The sequence below is a fragment of the Ceratocystis lukuohia genome, assembly GCF_044167205.1.
Source record: "Ceratocystis lukuohia strain C4212 chromosome Unknown Supercontig9_pilon, whole genome shotgun sequence".
In the NCBI taxonomy this organism is placed as follows: domain Eukaryota; kingdom Fungi; phylum Ascomycota; class Sordariomycetes; order Microascales; family Ceratocystidaceae; genus Ceratocystis; species Ceratocystis lukuohia.
In genome coordinates, this window is record NW_027263528.1 from 1,375,822 (window position 1) to 1,395,164 (window position 19,343).

At 43.7% G+C, this 19,343-nt stretch overlaps 3 protein-coding genes across 3 annotated transcripts; 1 reads left to right on the top strand and 2 right to left on the bottom strand.

Annotated features, from left to right (window-relative positions):
* Window positions 1-2,531: 2,531 nt before the first annotated feature.
* On the bottom strand, window positions 2,532-4,745 carry HOO65_090336 (uncharacterized protein; the record flags this gene model as incomplete). Its single annotated transcript, XM_071001689.1, has 1 exon — window positions 2,532-4,745. The coding sequence occupies one exon, from the start codon at window positions 4,743-4,745 to the stop codon at window positions 2,532-2,534; it is 2,214 nt and encodes a 737-aa protein (XP_070856222.1).
* A 9,480-nt stretch (window positions 4,746-14,225) lies between these two features.
* Window positions 14,226-15,395, bottom strand: HOO65_090337 (uncharacterized protein; the record flags this gene model as incomplete). The annotated part of the gene is made up of 1 exon (XM_071001690.1): window positions 14,226-15,395. The coding sequence occupies one exon, from the start codon at window positions 15,393-15,395 to the stop codon at window positions 14,226-14,228; it is 1,170 nt and encodes a 389-aa protein (XP_070856223.1).
* A 941-nt stretch (window positions 15,396-16,336) lies between these two features.
* On the top strand, window positions 16,337-18,543 carry HOO65_090338 (uncharacterized protein; the record flags this gene model as incomplete). Its single annotated transcript, XM_071004470.1, has 3 exons — window positions 16,337-16,951; window positions 17,012-17,661; window positions 18,390-18,543. The coding sequence occupies 3 exons, from the start codon at window positions 16,337-16,339 to the stop codon at window positions 18,541-18,543; spliced, it is 1,419 nt and encodes a 472-aa protein (XP_070856224.1).
* Window positions 18,544-19,343: the final 800 nt, after the last annotated feature.

Below are 19,343 nucleotides of genomic sequence, written 5' to 3' on the forward strand. Positions count from 1 at the left end.
GGGCTTTTCTGGTGGCCCCTGAAACATTGGATATTGTTCTGCGTCTAGCCCAACTGACAGGATGACCGCAAAATTCTTTTTAGCATCCCTAGAGTCGGATGTAACTTCGCAGCCATGCGTTTGACCCTGCAGACACATTATCAACCTGATGACAGGCATTTGGTCACTGAAGCCTAGTGCCTTGATTGCACGTTTTGTGTGAATGTATGCAGAAGTCTTTGCGTCGTCTGCAAATGCATGGTAGGCTTTATTCTTGACCTGCACGAGAATACAGCCACTATCTGGAAGGCAGAAAAGAAATGCGGCGTATGCTTATCATGCCTCTTAAGGAGACTGGGGGGGCTTTTCTTCGACTCACTTTGATAAGTAGGCATTATTAAGGTGGCTTGGATAAGTCTTGGGTAAACTTGTATCAGATAAACAAGGGGGATATGGCAAGGCCAGAGTAAGAAAGAGGAGATAGAATCTGAACATAATGATGGATAAACTTTAGCATTTCTTTTTTTACTCAACAGATCGAAGTTGTCAGAGAGACATTGAAGAACTGCCAAGATATAATGGCTCCTGCCTTGCTATTCTAATAAGCAAAACATAGATAACTTACATGACTTTTACAAACCCGATTCACCCTTTTCCTTCAACCCATACCAGATGCCTGCTGCAATGGACCAAGGCTTGCTCAGTAATATCGAGTGCTTTCTTACACTAGTTCAGAGATTCAAACCTCCTGCACTATCTAGGACCACTTCCTTTTCAGAGCTTACAGGCCTAAACCCAGATATGATAGTGGCAGCACAGCTTCGACCATTACTTCCAGCAGAACTAGCCTCTTGTCTCCCCCGGGGTGTCTTTCCAAGGCCTGGAATGCCTGGTGTGCTTGATGTCCATGAGCTTCGAAGACCAGTTAAGGGATTGGCACAGCTCCAGGTACAATCATACCTACCTCCAGTCTCTTCTTCTCCACCACACCCAGCTGACTTGCTAATATTTTACCCATGTGAGAGTTAACAGTCTAGTGATTTTCGTGTCGACCACACATTTGGCCCTGATGCTTCCACTGATCGAGTATACAACGAAGTTGTGCAGTCGCTATTACCATGGGCATGGAATGGCAGTATTGGCACACTGTTTGCTTATGGCCAGACTGGCTCAGGTAAAACCTACACAATAAGCCGACTGGAACAGCTTGTAGCAAATGAATTGATGAGTGGCAGGCTTGAAGGTGACCGAGTAGTGAATGTGACCATCATTGAGCTAGTGGGTAAAAATGCATATGGTGAGCTTTTCTGCGAAGGCCCCCTATATTATAAGGGGCATTGTTGGTCTTGAGAGATATTAATACGTTTTGATTAGACCTATCTAAACCGTGACAATCGATACCTTTGGCAAGCCTGTCAGTGCCCTATTAAATAATCTCGAAAGTGATTCCAATTGTCAAGATGGGTGCGGATGGCAGGCTTCCCCTGGCTTACCAAGGGGCGCAGGGTTGTTCTTTCACAACTTGTGTCTCTCTACTTGCCCAATTCATTGAGAAATCCAGGTTCAAAGAACTCAGTCAGGTCTGACAAGGTTTAGCATGTTGGCATTGTAATCATCCAGTCATACAAGGCACTGTTGAGTCTATTTGGATATCATCAAACATCCTCTATTGATCAGGAAAAGGAAGAAACTGGGCTGCTCAAATGAGTAAGACTGTTAATGGGATTGTCTTGTGAGGGAATTATGTGGGGCTTATCTTGCCTCCATTACAGCCTCAGGCCTAACAGTCCATGCAGGGAGTAGGCTATTTGGTGATGGCAGTAGCTGTCATGTAGAGATGCACAGGGGAGGGGGAGAGAACCTGTCTAATGAGGGAAGTATTGCAGGGATAACTTGGTCATGTTCATCCTTCTCAATGGTGCACAGCCCTAAAATACCCATACTTACCGCAACAGGCAATAAATGTAATAGCTGGCAGGTTCGTGATGGCATAGACGGGCCGAACCTAAAAGCACTGGATGCATGCAGTTGTGGGGATGGCTGAAGTGAAGTGTAAGTCATAGGTGGAGCCATGGGATGGGGACCTGTGACTTGTGAATGCTTTTAGCTTTAGTGGCCATTACACAGAGGCTGTAGAATAGATGTTATGTACAGTGTGCCACGCAACAGTAACTGATCAATATGGGGTTGACATAGGCGAGGCAATGAAGCCTATACGACAAGTTCAATGTGAAGAGTTAGGAGGCAAGCTTGATGGCAGTTTTGATCTCCTCGAGATATGGAGATATGGAAGAGTGCTGGTAGGTTGTCATTCAAAGTTGTTGTAAGAAAAGCAAGAGAAAAGCAAGAGAGAAGATGCCAAAAACGCAGAGAGAGTGACTTATTTCTTCATTAAGGAGTAAATGTGTTCATAGACTAATGATGCTGACATACAGGCCATACAGTGAAGCCAGGTGGAAACACAGTTGAGTGAGTAAAAGTATTGCACCCTGATCAATAACATGAACATGACAACTGCATTAATAGACCCTGGTTCATCAGTGTACAACATGTCAAGTTTCCAAGTGAACTCTCTTCGCAGGTCTACCATTGTCCCAAGCATTTCCACTATTGGTCTTTTGAACAGCTGCATCTTCATAGTATCCAATACACCAAGAGTCAGGGGGACATTTGATAATCTGGGATCGATGAAAATCAATCAACATAGTGCGCCCAGACTGAGCATCATGTGTCACATTCGCCTCACACACATCACCGTGAACAACTCCAAGCGCCAGAAGCCTGGATTCGAGATTGTTAACAACACCATAGTCCATTTCCATGACTGGTTCACCTGCATATGATAGCAAGAGCATTTGCCTAATAGGCTGGAACCCATAATTGAGTGTCTGTTGCATTGACACATGGCCAAGACAGACTGGAACAACTTCACCTTGTACAGGTCTTAGTTGATCATACACCTTCAATTCATGCCGGATGAATGGTAAGGCAAGGTTCAACATGCCTTTGCCAACAAACGTGTAGCCATATGGATGAGCTGTGAGCTTCACAAGAATCCCAAGTAGACCAGACTTATTGGGTTGTACTTCACAATCAGAGTCCAGGTTGGTGTCGAGCTGGGCCTTGACAATATCAACAAGCTGGGACAGTGAAATTTGGTGCTTCTTATGGACAGAGGCAGAAGAGGACTCAAAACTAGGCTCCTTGCAGTGAAGATCGACATTTGGACATGATTGGTCAAGATAACCTCCATTGGCCAGACCTAAGAGACATTGCTGTGAGCAGTACTCAGGTCGAGGAAGTCGACATGTGCTGGAATTGTCATATGAATCGACATGTAGTGCCTGCTTCTTCTTGGAAGGGTCATGCTCATGTTGGCTTGATGACCTGCCATCAGGTGGTGGGAATTGTGGATATGGGTTTCGTAGTGAAGACGAACCAGTATTTCCACTTTCATTCCCTTTGCCAGAACCAGACGATGGATCAGATGGTGGCTTTTTAGACCCATGGAATTGAGGAAGTCTATTCTGCATACTTGCAATTTGTTGTACTGAAAGATTTGTAGAATTAAAAGCCAGCTGAATCATTGTCATAACCATAGCGTATGGGGTGTTTTTGATACCATTCTCTAGTGCTGAAGATATCTCACTGTCCTGAGCTGGTGAATCGTCTAGGCCATGACATGGGATATCACTGACATCTTTTTGATGAACACACAGATGAAAATAAAGCTCTGATGGCTCTTTGTAGTTGATGTGAAGCAAAATGGTAGCTTGACCAGTTGAGAGATAGCCATACGAAAGGCCAAGAGTAACCATATAATGGTACGTCTGTACTAAAGCATTTGCCACCAGTTGGGATCTAGGCGGGTGCTCTTGGTTTTTCAGGTTCTCAATCTTGCCAGATGCTGGTGAGCTTGCTCCAGGATCTATTGATTCAGTAAATATTCTGCTCCCTGAATCAACAATATCCTTCAACACAGAACAGAGTAAATCTGGGGTGAATACGTGTGCAGGCTTGTGTTTGATAACTAGAAGGTTTTTCACATTTAGGGATTTATTCACTTTTGATACAACAGTCACTGGCTCTGGAATATCAGCTCTAATACTGGAAAGATCCAAAAATTCGTCTGGTGAGTTCTCATCATCTGAGCCCTGCATGTTGTACTCATGGACCTGTTCGCAAATCTTCTTGATATATGCTGTGTTTGGGCAGAATTCAACTCCCTCCGCTTCTTCTGAAATGATCTCAAGCCAGGTACTGGCGATTGTGGCGACAGGAAATTCAATAACCAAGGAACAGAACAGTGAAGATTCAATTTCACTGGCATGTGACACTTTTTGAGCCATCCCTTGCACCGCAGAGGCATGTGAAAGTGGCGGAAGCAATAGCTCATCACCAAAGGCATTAGAAAGATCAGTGAACTTTTGCTGGTGAAGCTCTGGAAACTCGTTCCATGGCAGCAGCTTCCTAGGACAGGTGCGACCAAGAACACATGTTGAGCTTGCGGCAGTGGTTTCCGGGCCTTTTTGGCGTACTCTGAGAGTTTGAAAGCAGTGCGCGTAGAGGTGGTAAATGTGTGCGTGGAGGGACTGCTTAGCTGTGGCGGCATCGGCACGCTTCTTTTCGGCATCGGCACGCGTCGTTTCAGCATCGGCATGAGCCTTTGCTTCCACAAGCTTTGAGTCTTTTTCATCGATAAGAGCCTTTGCTTCCACAAGTGCAGCCTCCAATGCTTCTATATTCATCAAATCTAAATTTTCCATTTTGTAGGGCTGATTATTTCGTTTTTAAAGCAAAAGTCGTGCTGAAAGAACAATATTTAACTGTTGAAGAAGAGCATTAATGTTGCATAGTGTTAGCAATAGACATGAGTAGTGTTGTGGATATTCCGCCACTATCCGGGTCAACATCGGGTAAATACACTATGTAGATATGTATAGCACGATGTGGCTCGTGAGAGAAAACTCTTCCCTTAATACAATCAAGTTTAACAAAAGACAATCCATAACAAGTAGCAAAGAGGTTACTGTTGACATTTGACACCTAGGTGATGAGAATCCATGTGATAAATCCATATCACATGACATACTTATGTAAAAAGTTAGTTTACCCCACTCTCTATTGATCCTTGTCTCCTTTCCACAGATAAGAACCTTGTCTTATCTATTTTTCCTGAACCTTCTCCAGGGCACTCATGGATGTTTTCCCAACAGTAGAAATTGGTCCTTATTTTTTTATGTAAAGTTCATGAAAAGCTTGGCTACTCATTTGTTTCTTTGTTTGATGATTGGTGTTTGGTTTGTTTTCATTCTTTCCTTCCTTTCTTTGTTTTCTTTTTCTTTTTTTTTTTTTGCCTATTGTTGGATAAATGTTGGATAAACTACATGGAGGATGGGTATTGTGGGGAATTTGCCTTCGGTCGGGTTAACCCTGGGTAAACCCAAGCCTGAATACTTCAGCTTAGTTGTCCATAATGGAAGAACTTAACACCTTAGAGAATGAATAGAAAGCAAGCTTCACCATAACAATCAATCTGTATACTAGCACAGTTTCACGTGCGGTTGTACAGGATCACGAGTGACTTCTAAAGTGATAATATCTGAATTCAGTAGATTGTTCTGACACCTATTGTACTTTAACCACAGTAGAGTGGAAACAAGCAACAAGGCAACTTGGGAGCAATTGTGCTTCACTCATCAAAACTCTATAGTGAACCTTGCAGAGGGTTAATTTCTGTCCAGTAACCAGTCTGGCATCATTTGATCTCTGTGATTCCCATAGACATTAAATATATTCAAGTTCAAGTTCAAACTTGGCTACTCCTCTTTTCATACATACTACCCCTTATTTAGATAAGCACATAGTCTCATTGGTTTACCTAAACTTCATATGGAGCTCGTTTGGAAGTCTGCTTTTTAACATCCCCCCCACTCTCCCGGAGTTCCGGATAAGTGGGTTTCTGCGGCCATTGCCCTAAATTCAGGCATCTTTTGTGGTCCCAGTGGTTTTGTTAAGCCATCTGCTGCCATGCTACTGGGACAAATCCGATTTTTACTAAACATTTTTTCACCCACTGTTTGACAGCATGGTACTGTGTGTCAATGTGTTTGGTACCCTTCTTAACTCCTAATGATTTAGCTATCTTAATGGCTGCTTGATTGTCTCTGAAAACCAAGGTTTCGTTTTTCAAGTATAAACTTTGGCATTCTTTCATTTTGGTCTCAAAGATCCCAATGATTTTGTTTAGTATACATCATAAGTGTATACCCTCTTTCACACATGGTACTCAGCTTCTATAGTTGATGTTGCCACAGTTGCTTGTTTCTTGGAGCTCCAGCTTATAGCCCCTCCAAGTCCAATGAACACTATCCTGCTGACTGACCTGTGGTCTTTTGCATTTGCATAGTCTGTGTCACTATATCTGACAATATCCATCTCCCCTTGATGCACTTTGTAGCATATGGAAAAGTTGGATGTATCACGCAAGTAGCACAGCACTCTCTTGAGCCATTCCATGTGTTTTGGCGTTGGTCAGCACAATCTTCTAGAGAGACTGCTTTCCCTCCTCATCAATCAATAAAGGTTCTTTGTATACCATAGCAGCGCAGTCTAACTGTAACACTTATATTGGGAGCTGAGGTTATGATCATCAGGGCTGTGAAAGGTGTCTCACCTCCTTTTCTCTGGACAAGGTGCAACCTTGATAGTTCCTACTATGACGGCCTATGAGCCCTTCAATCCTGTAACACAACTGACGAGATAAAAGCCAGGTATTAACATGTATAGAATCTACATTACTTTTGAAGCAAACTTCCCAACAAGTTCTGGATGAAGTTCGGGTAAACTGATAAGACTTTGTGCTTATCTTAAAAAGGGGAGTATTTAGGAAAAGAGGAGTAGTAAAACTTTTTATCTACTTTAAAATAATAAAATAAGGACCAATTTCTACAGCTTACATTTTGCAAACACACACCAAGCTTACTACGTTCAAGTAGTCAACAAGGGCCTAGTTCCCCCTAGTGCATATCCTACTTGGCCGGAGTTAAGCTACATAAGCAAAAGGATCCTAGATCTGGCCTGGGTGAATGTTAGCACCTTTGACATTGCAGGGCCATGAGCTTGTCTCCAGTGACAAAGATGGAAGCCCAGTGCTTGCTGACGGGTGACGTGTCGTGGTCAGCGAGCAGTCAGTTGGCCATTTCTTCAACCCCACGTAGTTGTGGGGGAAACCCTCAAGAATCTAGGTTAAGAATGGACTTGACAATGGCCTGCTCTTCTAGATCAGATAGTCTCCATGAGTGAAGGGTCCAAAGAGTGGGAACAATATTAGCCTCATTATTTTCATTTCACCATGTTTTTGGTGAACAAATTGTCAATTAGATGTGAAGAGGAGAGATTCGATGATTTTTGGTGCATTCACTTATCATTGACATCACATGTGAGCCATGTTGCAATTTCTATAAGCCAAGAACTTGCAGTGGCTCTCAAACGAAAGGCGCCTAGAAAAATGTTGTGTTGGACGTGAAGATCTTCAAGCCCATTGTCATATGCCAGGCAAGCATGCTGTCAAGGCACGTCATGTTCCTTCTATCATTCTATAAATACACAATGTAGTGAGGAAATAGAAACGGGAAAGAATGATTGGCTGGAGTGTCCCTGGCACTAATGAATACCTTCATCATGATAGAGTATCTTCACACGTTGTACCTTTCATCAGCGTTTGGCTTAGAACTAGCAGTTTATGATTGTGGTTGTATTACACGCTTGAGACGAAAAGCGTAGCCAGCCATAGCTTTCAAAAAGCCTCCAGCATCTTATTAGTGTGCAACGAATCTGACAGCAACGTATGTGCATGCATGTGCACCATCTATCACTGTTTTCCCCGATCCCTGCAGTATGCTTTCGGATTTACATGCGGCTAGCCTAAATTCTGTTGGCTCTGCCTATAATGCTACGCCTCTTCAATGTATGCAAGTGGCTGTAGATGAGCACAGATCAGTGGAGAGTGCCTTGTGAGTTTTATATACTTTTTCTTGCTTTTCATCATGATAGATGTCATCATGTCTAGTCATTGCTATGACCATCATGCTAAGATTGAATAGAAACACCTACTACCTATGCAGTGTGCAGCTGGAACTGCCTGGAGAAGCCTCTACTATGAGGGGATGTTCCAATACTTTATTGCTGAGTGCTGGCCAGTGCCTTGGAGACCCCAGTGGCAATATATCAGCCAATTGCACCATAGCACCTGCTTCATGTAATTAACTCTACTCGGTGTTTGTTGAGAAGAAAAGGATGAATGATTAGCCCATCTGTGTATTGCATGTCAGTGGGAGGGGAGACATAGGGCTGGCATAGGTCAAAGTGTCAAGACTAAGCCTAGAAGTGGGAGCTAAACAAGTTCGACAAAATACAAGTGCAATGCCCTACAAAATAGCCACATTATGCAACCTTAATACTCCAATGTGCATAGCTTGTCCCCTTTCTCCCTTGATATGAAATCTTTGATTATCTCTGCACCTGCTTGTATAGCCCATTGACAACTGAGCCAGAGACAAATATTTGTAGAATAGATGTCAGATTGCTTGATCTATTCAGGTTTCAGCTATCCTCCTTCCCATGCTTTGATTCCTGTATATACTGACATTCACATGGCGTCATGGTAGGGTTTCAACCTTTATGGGAGACAGCATGGGTATTGGCTTTGAAGGAGTGGGACATGTGTGGAACACAGCATCTACCCTAGCACTAGCAGTGCGATGGATATAGTTGTGATAGACCTAGAGAATCAACTCTAAGTCATCATATAATGTGTAATTATAGAAAAAGAAGTTTGGAATGACTGAGCAATAGCCCATTGGATTTAATAGGTTTATAATTGTGATGCGCCTACAACATCAACTCCAAGTCGTCATGTAAGCTGCAACAGAAAACGAAGCATCTGAATGACTGTGTAATAGCCCATTGGATTCCATACGTCTAACTCCGGTTCAGGCGGACTAGGCCTATATCCGCAAGTATTCGTTCTATTGTCAGTTCTGGCACTATGATTAATATAGCTGCTATAGAATTGCATTTGGTTCATGCTGTAGTTAGTTAAAATTCAATACACTGTTGTCTTATTTCTGCCATCAACATGGCTTGAGCTTTCTTGAGGTAAAGATAGTGGTGTAGTTGGAATTGTTCTGTTGCTGAAGAGTACTACTATATACATCTATAAAGGCACCTCGTTTCTTCACAACGAATACTTCTTCTTTGCATTTATTCATCACACCTACCTCAGTTCTTCTCTTCTCATTCATTGCCTTTGCCAATAGAGCTTTCCTGAAACTTTCTTTTCACTCTGGTTCTTTGTCATATTCTCCCCTTTGTACTACTATTCTTCAACTTCAAAGTTTGTTTCCTCTTTATAAACAATAACACAACAACTACCAATCAGCAACTATGCAACACTGGCTTATAACCCTACTCTTTGTCTTTGCTATCAATGCAATGGCAGCTTCTCTTGGAAGTGTTCAGAGTGGTGAAAATGCTGCTAGCATTGCTACTGTTGACAGTACTGCAGATGCTGAAGAGGCACCTAGCACCAATGACCACCATCTCAATCCACGAGGCATCATCGGCGCTTACAGCCTTAGTGGTGACCATTGCTTATTACTCGTAAATGGAAGATTTGTCACTGTCAGAGGAAGATATGTCCATGTTCCCAGAGTATTGTGTAAACACTAAGGCATGATTGAAATGAGCATCCTTGCCCCTGGTGGCCTTCTTTTATCATTGCCATGGGCACAGAAAGACAGAGAATAATGTGCATCACAAGGATGTGCTGCAGTCAAGCATGCATTGCCCTCTTTTTATACACTTGAGATAGAAATTCCAATAACAACACAATACATTATTTAATAAACCCAAGATACTTGCTATTCTCTTTCCCAGATGTCTGAACCACTAGCTGACATGTTCTTGCATTATGACCAGACTTGCCACAGACACTGCAATGCTGAATCCCTAGAAGCACTGTGTTACAGGACTAGTAGGTGATACTAAGTTTGCTGATTGATGACTTTATTGTCAGATGAGGGAGAAAGGAAGAAACTATCTAAAGCCTTTGCTGGTGGTGCCCCCTCTTTATCTTCTATGTCGGAATAATCTACTGAATTCAGATATTATCACTTTAGAAGTCACTCGTGATCCTGTACAACCACACGTGGAACCGTGCTGGTATACAGATTGATCGTTATGGTGAAGCTTGTTTTCTATTCATTCTCTAAAGTGTCAAGTTCTTCCGTCATGGACAACTAAGCTGAAGTATTCGGGCTCGGGTTTACCCAGGGTTAACCCGACCGAAGGCAAATTCCCCACAATACCCGTCCTCCATGTAGTTTATCCAGCATTTATCCAACACTGGGCATTCTTTAAAAGTCGAGATGCCCTTCTGCTGTCTTGCATGTAAAGTGAACCAAAACAAGAGAAAAAGGTAAAGGTCAGTGAAAAGGAATTTGAGTCGTTGTTCATCAGTGGAAAAAAGGAACACAAGTGTGTAAAGAAAAAAAAAGAAACCAGCAAAGTCAAACACTCATGTACGATCAGAACCATTTGGCCCCAGATCCTCTGTGATGCGTATAGAGTGTACATGTAGGATAAGGACCACTTGGCCCCCTTATCCCATAGGTGAGGTAAGCATGCCATCTGCATCGAGTACCTGGTCAAGTCCTTCATGTCGGAAGGAGGAAAAAGAATAGCGTTTGTGTGATATTGTAGGCTTCTAGCTGCTTGGTGATAACAGGTGCTAAATACCCACAGCTGCCAACAACCCTCGCTCCAAGGCCTTCAAACCTAGGTCCTTGCGTAGAATAGTTGGACCGTGGTGGAAGTTTTATAATTCCCCATCCATTGACAGTCTGATTAACCGCTGTACTGCTTTCTGGCGCATGCGCTAAGGGCGCTAGAAAAGCAACTAGGAAAACAAATAGCATGGCCTACGCATGGGTATAGAAGAAGGCGGAAACTTATATCAAGCGCGCTACATAGTAAGACGGAGGGTTTTAGTGTTGCCGCACTTCACTAGGCTAAAGGTAGCGGCGGCAGATAACACCTAGTCTCGCGGCAAGTCTGCAGGCCGAGATTTCTCTTTTGCTAAAACGTAGGAACGCCCTACAAGAGTAAACGCCATAAGATAGACAATGTAATAAGCATAGGGATATCTCACACACCCCAGCCATGGGTGCTAATAGACATCTTAAGCTCCAACTGCTTTCTAATTCTAGCACCAACATAGGCATTAGCACCTGGAGGCTTTTGTGTCCTAATTGTAGTCTAGCCAACCAAGGCTTCCTGAACACTCCACCAGGTCATCATCACCACACCACCAACGCTGAACTTTAGATCTTAGCAGGGTGGGGAGGAGTCTTAAATCCTGGACATGCCCGGGATATTCGTACATCATTATTATGTTTTTCATATATTTATATCCCCCAGCTCTTCTTCATCTGCTTATCTTCGACCCTGTTTGGTACCTGGCGTTTACTTTGTTCCCTTGCTACTATGCACTTGTCTCTCTCTACGATGCTATCTTGCCTGGCCCTTGATCACACTGGTCAGTATGAAGATATCAGTGACCCATGGTCCTTTGATGTTGGCGTTTTAGAAGAGAAAATAGGGGCAAAAAACGATGGTTGTATTGAAGCTCACAAGCAAACTTTGTTGCGAATGTAATCTCGACCCATTTATCAAAATCGCAATTTCTGCCAATCTCAAATGACTGAATATACCGGTTGCTCATATCTTTGAACTCGGTGCATATTTCCACAGCATCCTTGCCAAATGATGCGGTACTCAAAAGATTCCAGACTTCAGTGTGATCTGAGGAGTCTCTTGAGATCTTATCACTAGTAATCGACTTCCTGCCAGAGAGGCTATAGCCCAACTTTTCCAGGGCTGTATTAATAATGATCTTGTCAGGCCCATTAACTTGATTATACTTGATCTTGTTAAGACTTCCTATAGTGAGCTTGGTTTGATGTTCCCAAATACTCAGTAAAGCTTCATAGGACTTGAAATCGTTTGTTGGGTTTTCCATTGATTGGACTTCAATATATTTCAAAGATTTAGAAACAAAGACTGAAGCGACAAAGCCTTCAGTCTCTTTCACTTCTTTCCAGCCATACTGGGTGTCCTGAGGTATATAAAGACCAAGTTCGCGGGCACGAGTGACTTGTCTATCACCTGCAATGACTTGGGTAGACAGTAAGACAGCTGTAAACAGCAGCTGGGCAAACTTTAGAAGCCACATGACAGTATAGTGACGAGACGGAGGTGGATTGGAATAAGAGATGTTGCTCAAAAAAAGAAGAGAAAAGGTAGCCAGAGGTATATGTAGTTGGCAGATGGAAAAACTGAAACTTGGAATATTGTATGCTTAGGTTTAACAAGGCAAAGCTATGTAGAATAGTACAACGCTCATGGATGATGTGAGTAGTGGGTGATACAAGAGGGAGATGATTGTGATGAGAGTGATGAAGCCATCATATATAGAAATGCCTTGGCCCATCCACGGCCCATCCACGGCCCATCCATGGCCGGCCCATATCTCTAGCAGCCGGATGTCAACAAAGATCTATTTAATGGCCGTCTTACAATAGATTCTCAGTTATGAAGAGTAACACCACATAAACGTCTTTATAATTAGTGTGCAGTATGTCTGTGTCATGTCAGACTAAAGCCTATCATCCCTGGAGTGACACTTCTTAAATAAAACTAATTTACAAAGTAATAAGCTACTTAGGATTGCCTATAACATTGTTTTTAAATTGTGACCTCATTTGAGTTTGCCATTGATATATCTATTGACCTTAAGCTCTCTTGGATCATGTCGCAGACCTAGTAGGGGAAAACGAAACCTAAAAAGGATTAAATTTGTTTATAAACAGCATAAATCCACACTGTTGTCAGGCGGTGGAAATGTTGTACCGAGAATCTCAGTTCTGGACATCATGTATCTCAGCTCCTTGCAAGTTGACAGTAATCCTTAGCCACCATGTCATCACGGCCTAATTACAACACCTGGAGTAGCGGGCTTAAGGATGACCAAGGCTCTGCCAAGGAACTTAAGTCCGGTTAATATTAGCCCACAAAGATACAGCTGGAATACAGCCCTACGCCTTCTTGTCGTGGCTATGGCTAAAATGCTCCATTTCTCCGGGTTATAGTGCTCGGCCGGCCATCCCTACTGTTGTACCTATGAAGGATGGTGGGATAGTTCGTTTGGCTTGCAATGCAAGGCGAATAAAGGCTTTTTTTTTTTTTTTGTTTCGCTATTTCCGGATTCCTCCATTCTGGAGTCTCAGCGTCAAGGCATTACTTGGAAGTTTGTCGGAATAATCTACTGAATTCAGCTTTGTCACTTATGAAGTCACTCGTGATCCTGTACAGCCGCATGCTGGTATACAGACAGATTGGTCGAATTGGTGAAGGTTGTCTGTCAAGTTCTTCCATCATGCACAACTAACCTGGAGTATTCATGCTTGGGTTTACCCAGGGTTAATCCGACAGAAGGCAGATTCCCTGCCCCCACAATACTTATCCTCCGTGCAGTTCATCCAACAGTTTGTTACATCTTGTAAGCTTCCACGCAGCATTACCAAGCAACACATGGTCTGCTTGATCACACAAATGGGGTTGAAGATGAATGTTATCTGTGAAATACCCAATTCCCCTCATCTAAGAGACACTGTGGATGATAGTGAGTGTGAAATGGCTCACTGAGCTTGACATTGGAGCAGCTTTCCACTGTGTTCGCATTGAGGAAGGGGATCAATGGAAGACAGTATTCTGGACAAGACATAGTGCATATGAGTAGATGGTCATGCCATCTGGACTGGCAAATGGACCCTCAATCTTCCAACAGTACATAAATCGTGTGCTGTGTGAACATCTCGATGATTTTACCTCAGCATACATTGGTGACATGATAGTGTACTCCTCTGGTACAAAAACAGCCCGTTGGAAAACTCTTGCTGCCTCTCCATTGCCTTCTTGAGAACTCTCATAACGTGCAGAGTAGATACAGAAAGGGACTAACCAGTTCTCTGAACCATTGTTGCTACCAAGTGTGCCATACTGCTATAGAGACAGTTTCTACTGCTTTTCTTAAATCCTTTTCAATGCTTTCTCCCTACAAAATGGCCTCAAATAACAACGTTGGAATTCCTATACTAGCAGTCCTCTTTGAGCCCTACCTAAACTCATTCTCCATCAGCCAGGCTGATCTGGCGTTGCAACTGGCGCACCTTATGCATTGCTGTCCCCTCGATGCCCCCAAGATTCTCCTGGACCCTGCGTCGAATGTAGCCCAGCATGGCCTGCCACGCCTGACTTTGACAGTCTCGCCTATCGCTAGAGTCTTTCGGTGCTCTCGACCTATCCTCCCCGATTATCCAGGTCATATCCACACTATTGAGATCCCCCGCAACCTCCACCTTCCATACATCTCTCTCCTCCCAGGTAGAAATCGAGTGGTGGCAGATGATCAGCTTATGGATATGCACCAGAGCTCTTATCCGACCCCAGAAATCGATGTCCATAGGCAGCGGGTTCTTGTCGAGGCGTCCCTGGCTGATGAAGTCTCGTTCCCCACCTACCGCTGATCGTGCCAACACCGCTATCCACCACAGAAGTGGGTTGTTGCGGGCTGTCGATGCCTGTTTGGCCAGAGCGTTGGCGATGAATGCCTGGACCTTGTCATTGAGTCCGAGGAGAACTTCTGGTTTTCTTTTGATACCCGTCAACTTCGTGTATATCATAGCCGCCTCCTGTCTCACATCTAGGACATCATCAATCTGACTCTCATCCAGCTTTAGTCCCATCTCTTCTAGTGCATTTTCCTCACTACAGTATGCAATGAAGGATATCAGGTTGATCCAGATAGATTGATATCTCCGTCGCTGAGCTATTTTCCAGTCTGGGACCAGTGTCTGAAAGCTCTCAGTATTCCCCATGACGTCCTCGTTGTTCAGTAGAGCGCGAGCCTTTGGGGGCCATCGTTGCACCATGGCCTCTATTCCGTCGAACCAGAACCAGAACGTCGCTTGGATCAAGAGGTGCTGTCGATAGTCCTCCTGGAACCGCTCTTTCCTTGTCGTCTTGTTTTCTGTGCCAGAGTGAAACCGCACGGCTTTGTGGTCTGGTGCTAGTGTTGCATCTGGCGTGGTGCTGGTTGCTGATAGGAAACTAACCCAGTTTCGCTGGATAATTTCCCATGTCTTGTCGTCATTTCCAGGAACCAAAAAGTTCATATCCTTAAGCCATGCTTCACAACCCGCACGGTCTGCCTCCGTTATTGCTGGAACACGGTCGATTTCATTGGGCTGGCTCCTGTGCTCAATGACTGCAAGATAGGCTGCGTCTCTGACCATAGCTATTGTGTTTATCCAGTTGATTCTGTGGTATATGAGAGAGATTGGTTAGCTGTAGAGCCGATTCAGTTGTGTGAGAACAATGACAAATTAATAGCACTAATTGGGAGGACGTACTGAATGTCCTAAGAATGAGAAGATGGAGAGATCTGTGATTTGTGGCTGTTACTTATCTAGCTGATTCATAGTCGAAGCGCAGTCTCCATTAGCATGTGAGCAACAAAGCGACCTGCTTTCACCCTTTTGCACAAAATTAAATTGTAGATTTGTCATGATTGCTGACCCTGATCCAGTTCATCCAAACGTTAGGGTTAACTTTAGACAGTGATATATAAATTGGTTGAAATCCACCCTTCAGGCAAGAAGCAGATAGACAAAGAACAACTTCAATAACCATGTATTCCTCTTTCTAGGACATCCAGTATGTCCTCTGTAGACTACACTAGACTTCAGAAGGTGTAGTCTACAAGGTTTCCCTTAATTGTGATGGTGATTTTTAGGTTCTCTGCTCAGATTTAGATACACTTTAAAAGTATACATGACTATTTGATTGGCTTGATTGAAATTTAGTGTGCAAATGTACTTGAACTTGAATATTTTCAATGTCTATGGTGTGCAAATGTAACAGGACGTACTGGAATGTCCTGTGAAGAAAAGGAAGAAGCAATACGTGATTGTTGAAGTTGTTCTCTATCTCTATCTAAGCCAGCCTCCTGGATGTCTGGTACTAACCCTAATGTTTCGGTGAACTGGATCAGGGTCAGCAATTCTGGTAACACTGACTTAGGTCACTGACAAAATGGGGGCTCACTCACTCTCTTTTCTTTTAATTGCATGTTCTTTCTCTTGTAATCATCTGGTCTCAAGTCCAAATGTCTGTTCTTCAATGAGCCCTACATACTCACATTACATATCAATCTACTTCTATTCATACTCACACAATGGAAAGCAATCACTCAGAAGGAGAACCGCTGTGTGCTTCTACTGATCAAGGCTGTGCCCCAGCCTCCCCATCACCCTTGCCATCAAAACACATCCATGACATCCCAGGAAGTGGTAGGACCTTCTCTGACCACCAATGGACTTACTTCTCCTCACTCCAGCAAGGCCCACTCCACTCCCGGGCCGAGGCCTTCCTAGTGTCAGTGGACTGGGTAGCCTTAGGAAAGTATGCAGCGATGAAACGGATGGGTATTGACTGCTCTCTTCTTCCTGACATTGGTCTTGGTTACAACCACATGGTCAGAATTATTGAGTTTACAGATGGGGTTCGATGGGTTGCACAGTTAAAACTACCTGACCTAGATGGTCACTATTCCCCTGAAGATGCTCTGAAAACAAAGATTGATTGTGAGTTTCACACAATTTCTCTTCTACGACAGCGAGCACAGCTACCCATCCCTGAAATCCATGCCTATGAAGCTCAAAGTGACTGCAGTGTCAATGCTCCATTCATGCTGATGGATTGCATAGAGGGCAATGTAGGAATGGACCTAGGAATGGAGGTTCCACGACAGTATAACCAAAGCTTCTTGAGTGGCCTCGCAAAGATCCATGTAAGTAAGATATTATCGTCGAAATGCACACAGGCCACTGACATGTTTTGTTCATCATAGTTCCAACTATCTACTATCCAGCTACTCCAGATTGGCACCATCGTCTCCTTGAATCCTGATGGCACATTCAAGCAGGGACCAATTCCTGGGCTGGGTGGTCCATTCAACACAGCGACCGAGTTCTTCCAAGCATGGGCAGCGAAAGCCAAATTCGGGTTAACAGAGGAGAGACTACGAAAGGCATCGGGCCCATATGCTGCTGAAATTGTTTCCTCAGTTTCGTCATTTCCCGAATCACTTCGTCAGCTCGCTAGCAGACTATCTGTTCTTGACTCCGGCCCGTTTCCTCTTTGCCACGGTGACTTTGGCCACAACAACATTATTGTCGACGATGCATACCAGATTCTTAGTGTCATTGACTGGGAAACTGCATTTGCTGGACCATGGGAGATATTTGGGGATTTTCCTTTGACTCTTACAGCTGTACCCCCTGCCATGGATGCCCCATGGAATTACAACGAGGATGGCTCTCCCAAGGACAATGACCTCATCCAGAAATTTGCAGATCAAGAGTATTACATTGCAGCAGTGGTACAGGAGGAAGATCGAAATGGTGAAGAAACCCACTGTCTTTCAGAAAGGTTGAAAGACACTCAGAGGCAGCAGCTAGTGACTGCAATGAGACTATACCAAACGGGAAAGGCTGGATGGTATGACAAATTAGTCGATAAATTTCGGTGATTTGGCAGTCTCTACAAAAGAAACCTTCAGTGGCTGTTAGGGGTGTGCCTTGTTGAGAAGGCTGAACTCGACTGTCTGGGCATCCCTACAACGCTTCCAGGGTGTCTATCCCTACAATAGATTCGTCCCATCCTTTTCTTCAATTGTTGATATAAAATCTTTGGCTAATGTACAGGACGAGCATGTGAGGAAGAATAAAACATAAAGGAACAGGCTTCAGACAACAGCTGCAGACTCCATACCTCTCTGATCTATCCCATGTGATGTGATGTGACTACTTGATACAGTCTCTAAAATGAACTGATTCAACATTCAAGATCTATTCTACAGTTTGTTTTGAAGGCCTGTACATTTTCCTGCAGGGGCCCTGCTGTCTGTCCTGCTCTGCTGCTAGCTGCCATGTGCTGTTGCTTAAACTCAGAGTGAAGCCTCTGAGCCACACACCATCCATAGACCATTGCACCAACAACATGAGCCTTGAGACCTCCTCTCAGTGTATATTACTCAACATTTGTACTAAATTTAATGTGCACCCATATATCAAAGTCACAATATCTGCCAATCTTGAACGACTGAATATAGCGGTTGCTCATATCTTTGAACTCTGTGCATATTTCCACAGCCTCTTTGGCAAACGATGCTGTGCTCAAAGAATTCCAGATTTCAGCGTGCTCTGGGGAGTCTCTTGAGATCTCAGTACCAAGAATCTGCGCTGGGCCAGAAAGGTCATGGCCCAACTTTTCGAGGGCCCCATTGATGATGACCCGATCAGTCCCAACAACATCAGCATACATGATCCATTTAAGACTTCTCACAGTGAGCCTGCTTTCATATTCCCAGATACTCAGTAAAGCTTCATAGGACTTAAAATCGGCTGTTGGGTTTTTCATCGAGGCAACTTCAATGAAGTTCAGATCTTCAGAAACATAGACTTTGGCGAAAAAGCCGTCAGTGGTTTTGACTTCTTTTCATGATCCATCCTTGGGTATATAAAGGCCAAGTTCACGTGGACGAGGGACTTTTTTGTCGCCTGCAATGACTTGGGTAGACAGCAAGACGGCCATAAAGAGTGGCTGGATGAAGTTTGGAAGCCACATGATAGTATAGTGAGTAGAAGAAGGTAGGAAGAGGTAGCCAGAGGTATAAGAGGTTGGTAGATGGAACTGGAAATACTGAAACTTGGAATATCGTGTGCTTGGGTGCCAAGGTAAAGTTGTATGGGCCAGCACGACAACTTATAGATGCAAAGATAAAACAAACACTTCAAGTGGATGGATGCAGGTGCAGGTGTAGAGTTAAATAGGAAGATGGAGTGGGCAGAAGAGGAGAGATGAGCAGACTAGAGGCGATGAGGCTATTGCGTATATGAATAACAATCTATACATAAATGCTTCAGCCCATAGCTGGATGCCAGCAACCAGATAAGATCTATTCTACAAGATGTGATGTGATATTGACAAATGTATATTATAAGTAATGCAATTGACACACCTAAGTAATAGCCCGAGAAGCATGTTCTATAGTTACATAAGCATCTGAAGTGCTGCAAAGCTCCATAGGATCTCTGAGGACAGGCTACATTGCCAGCAGAATGGCATTGATCTTGAGGGTGACAGATATGCGCCCCCTTAGCAGCGCCCACTAGAGGAAG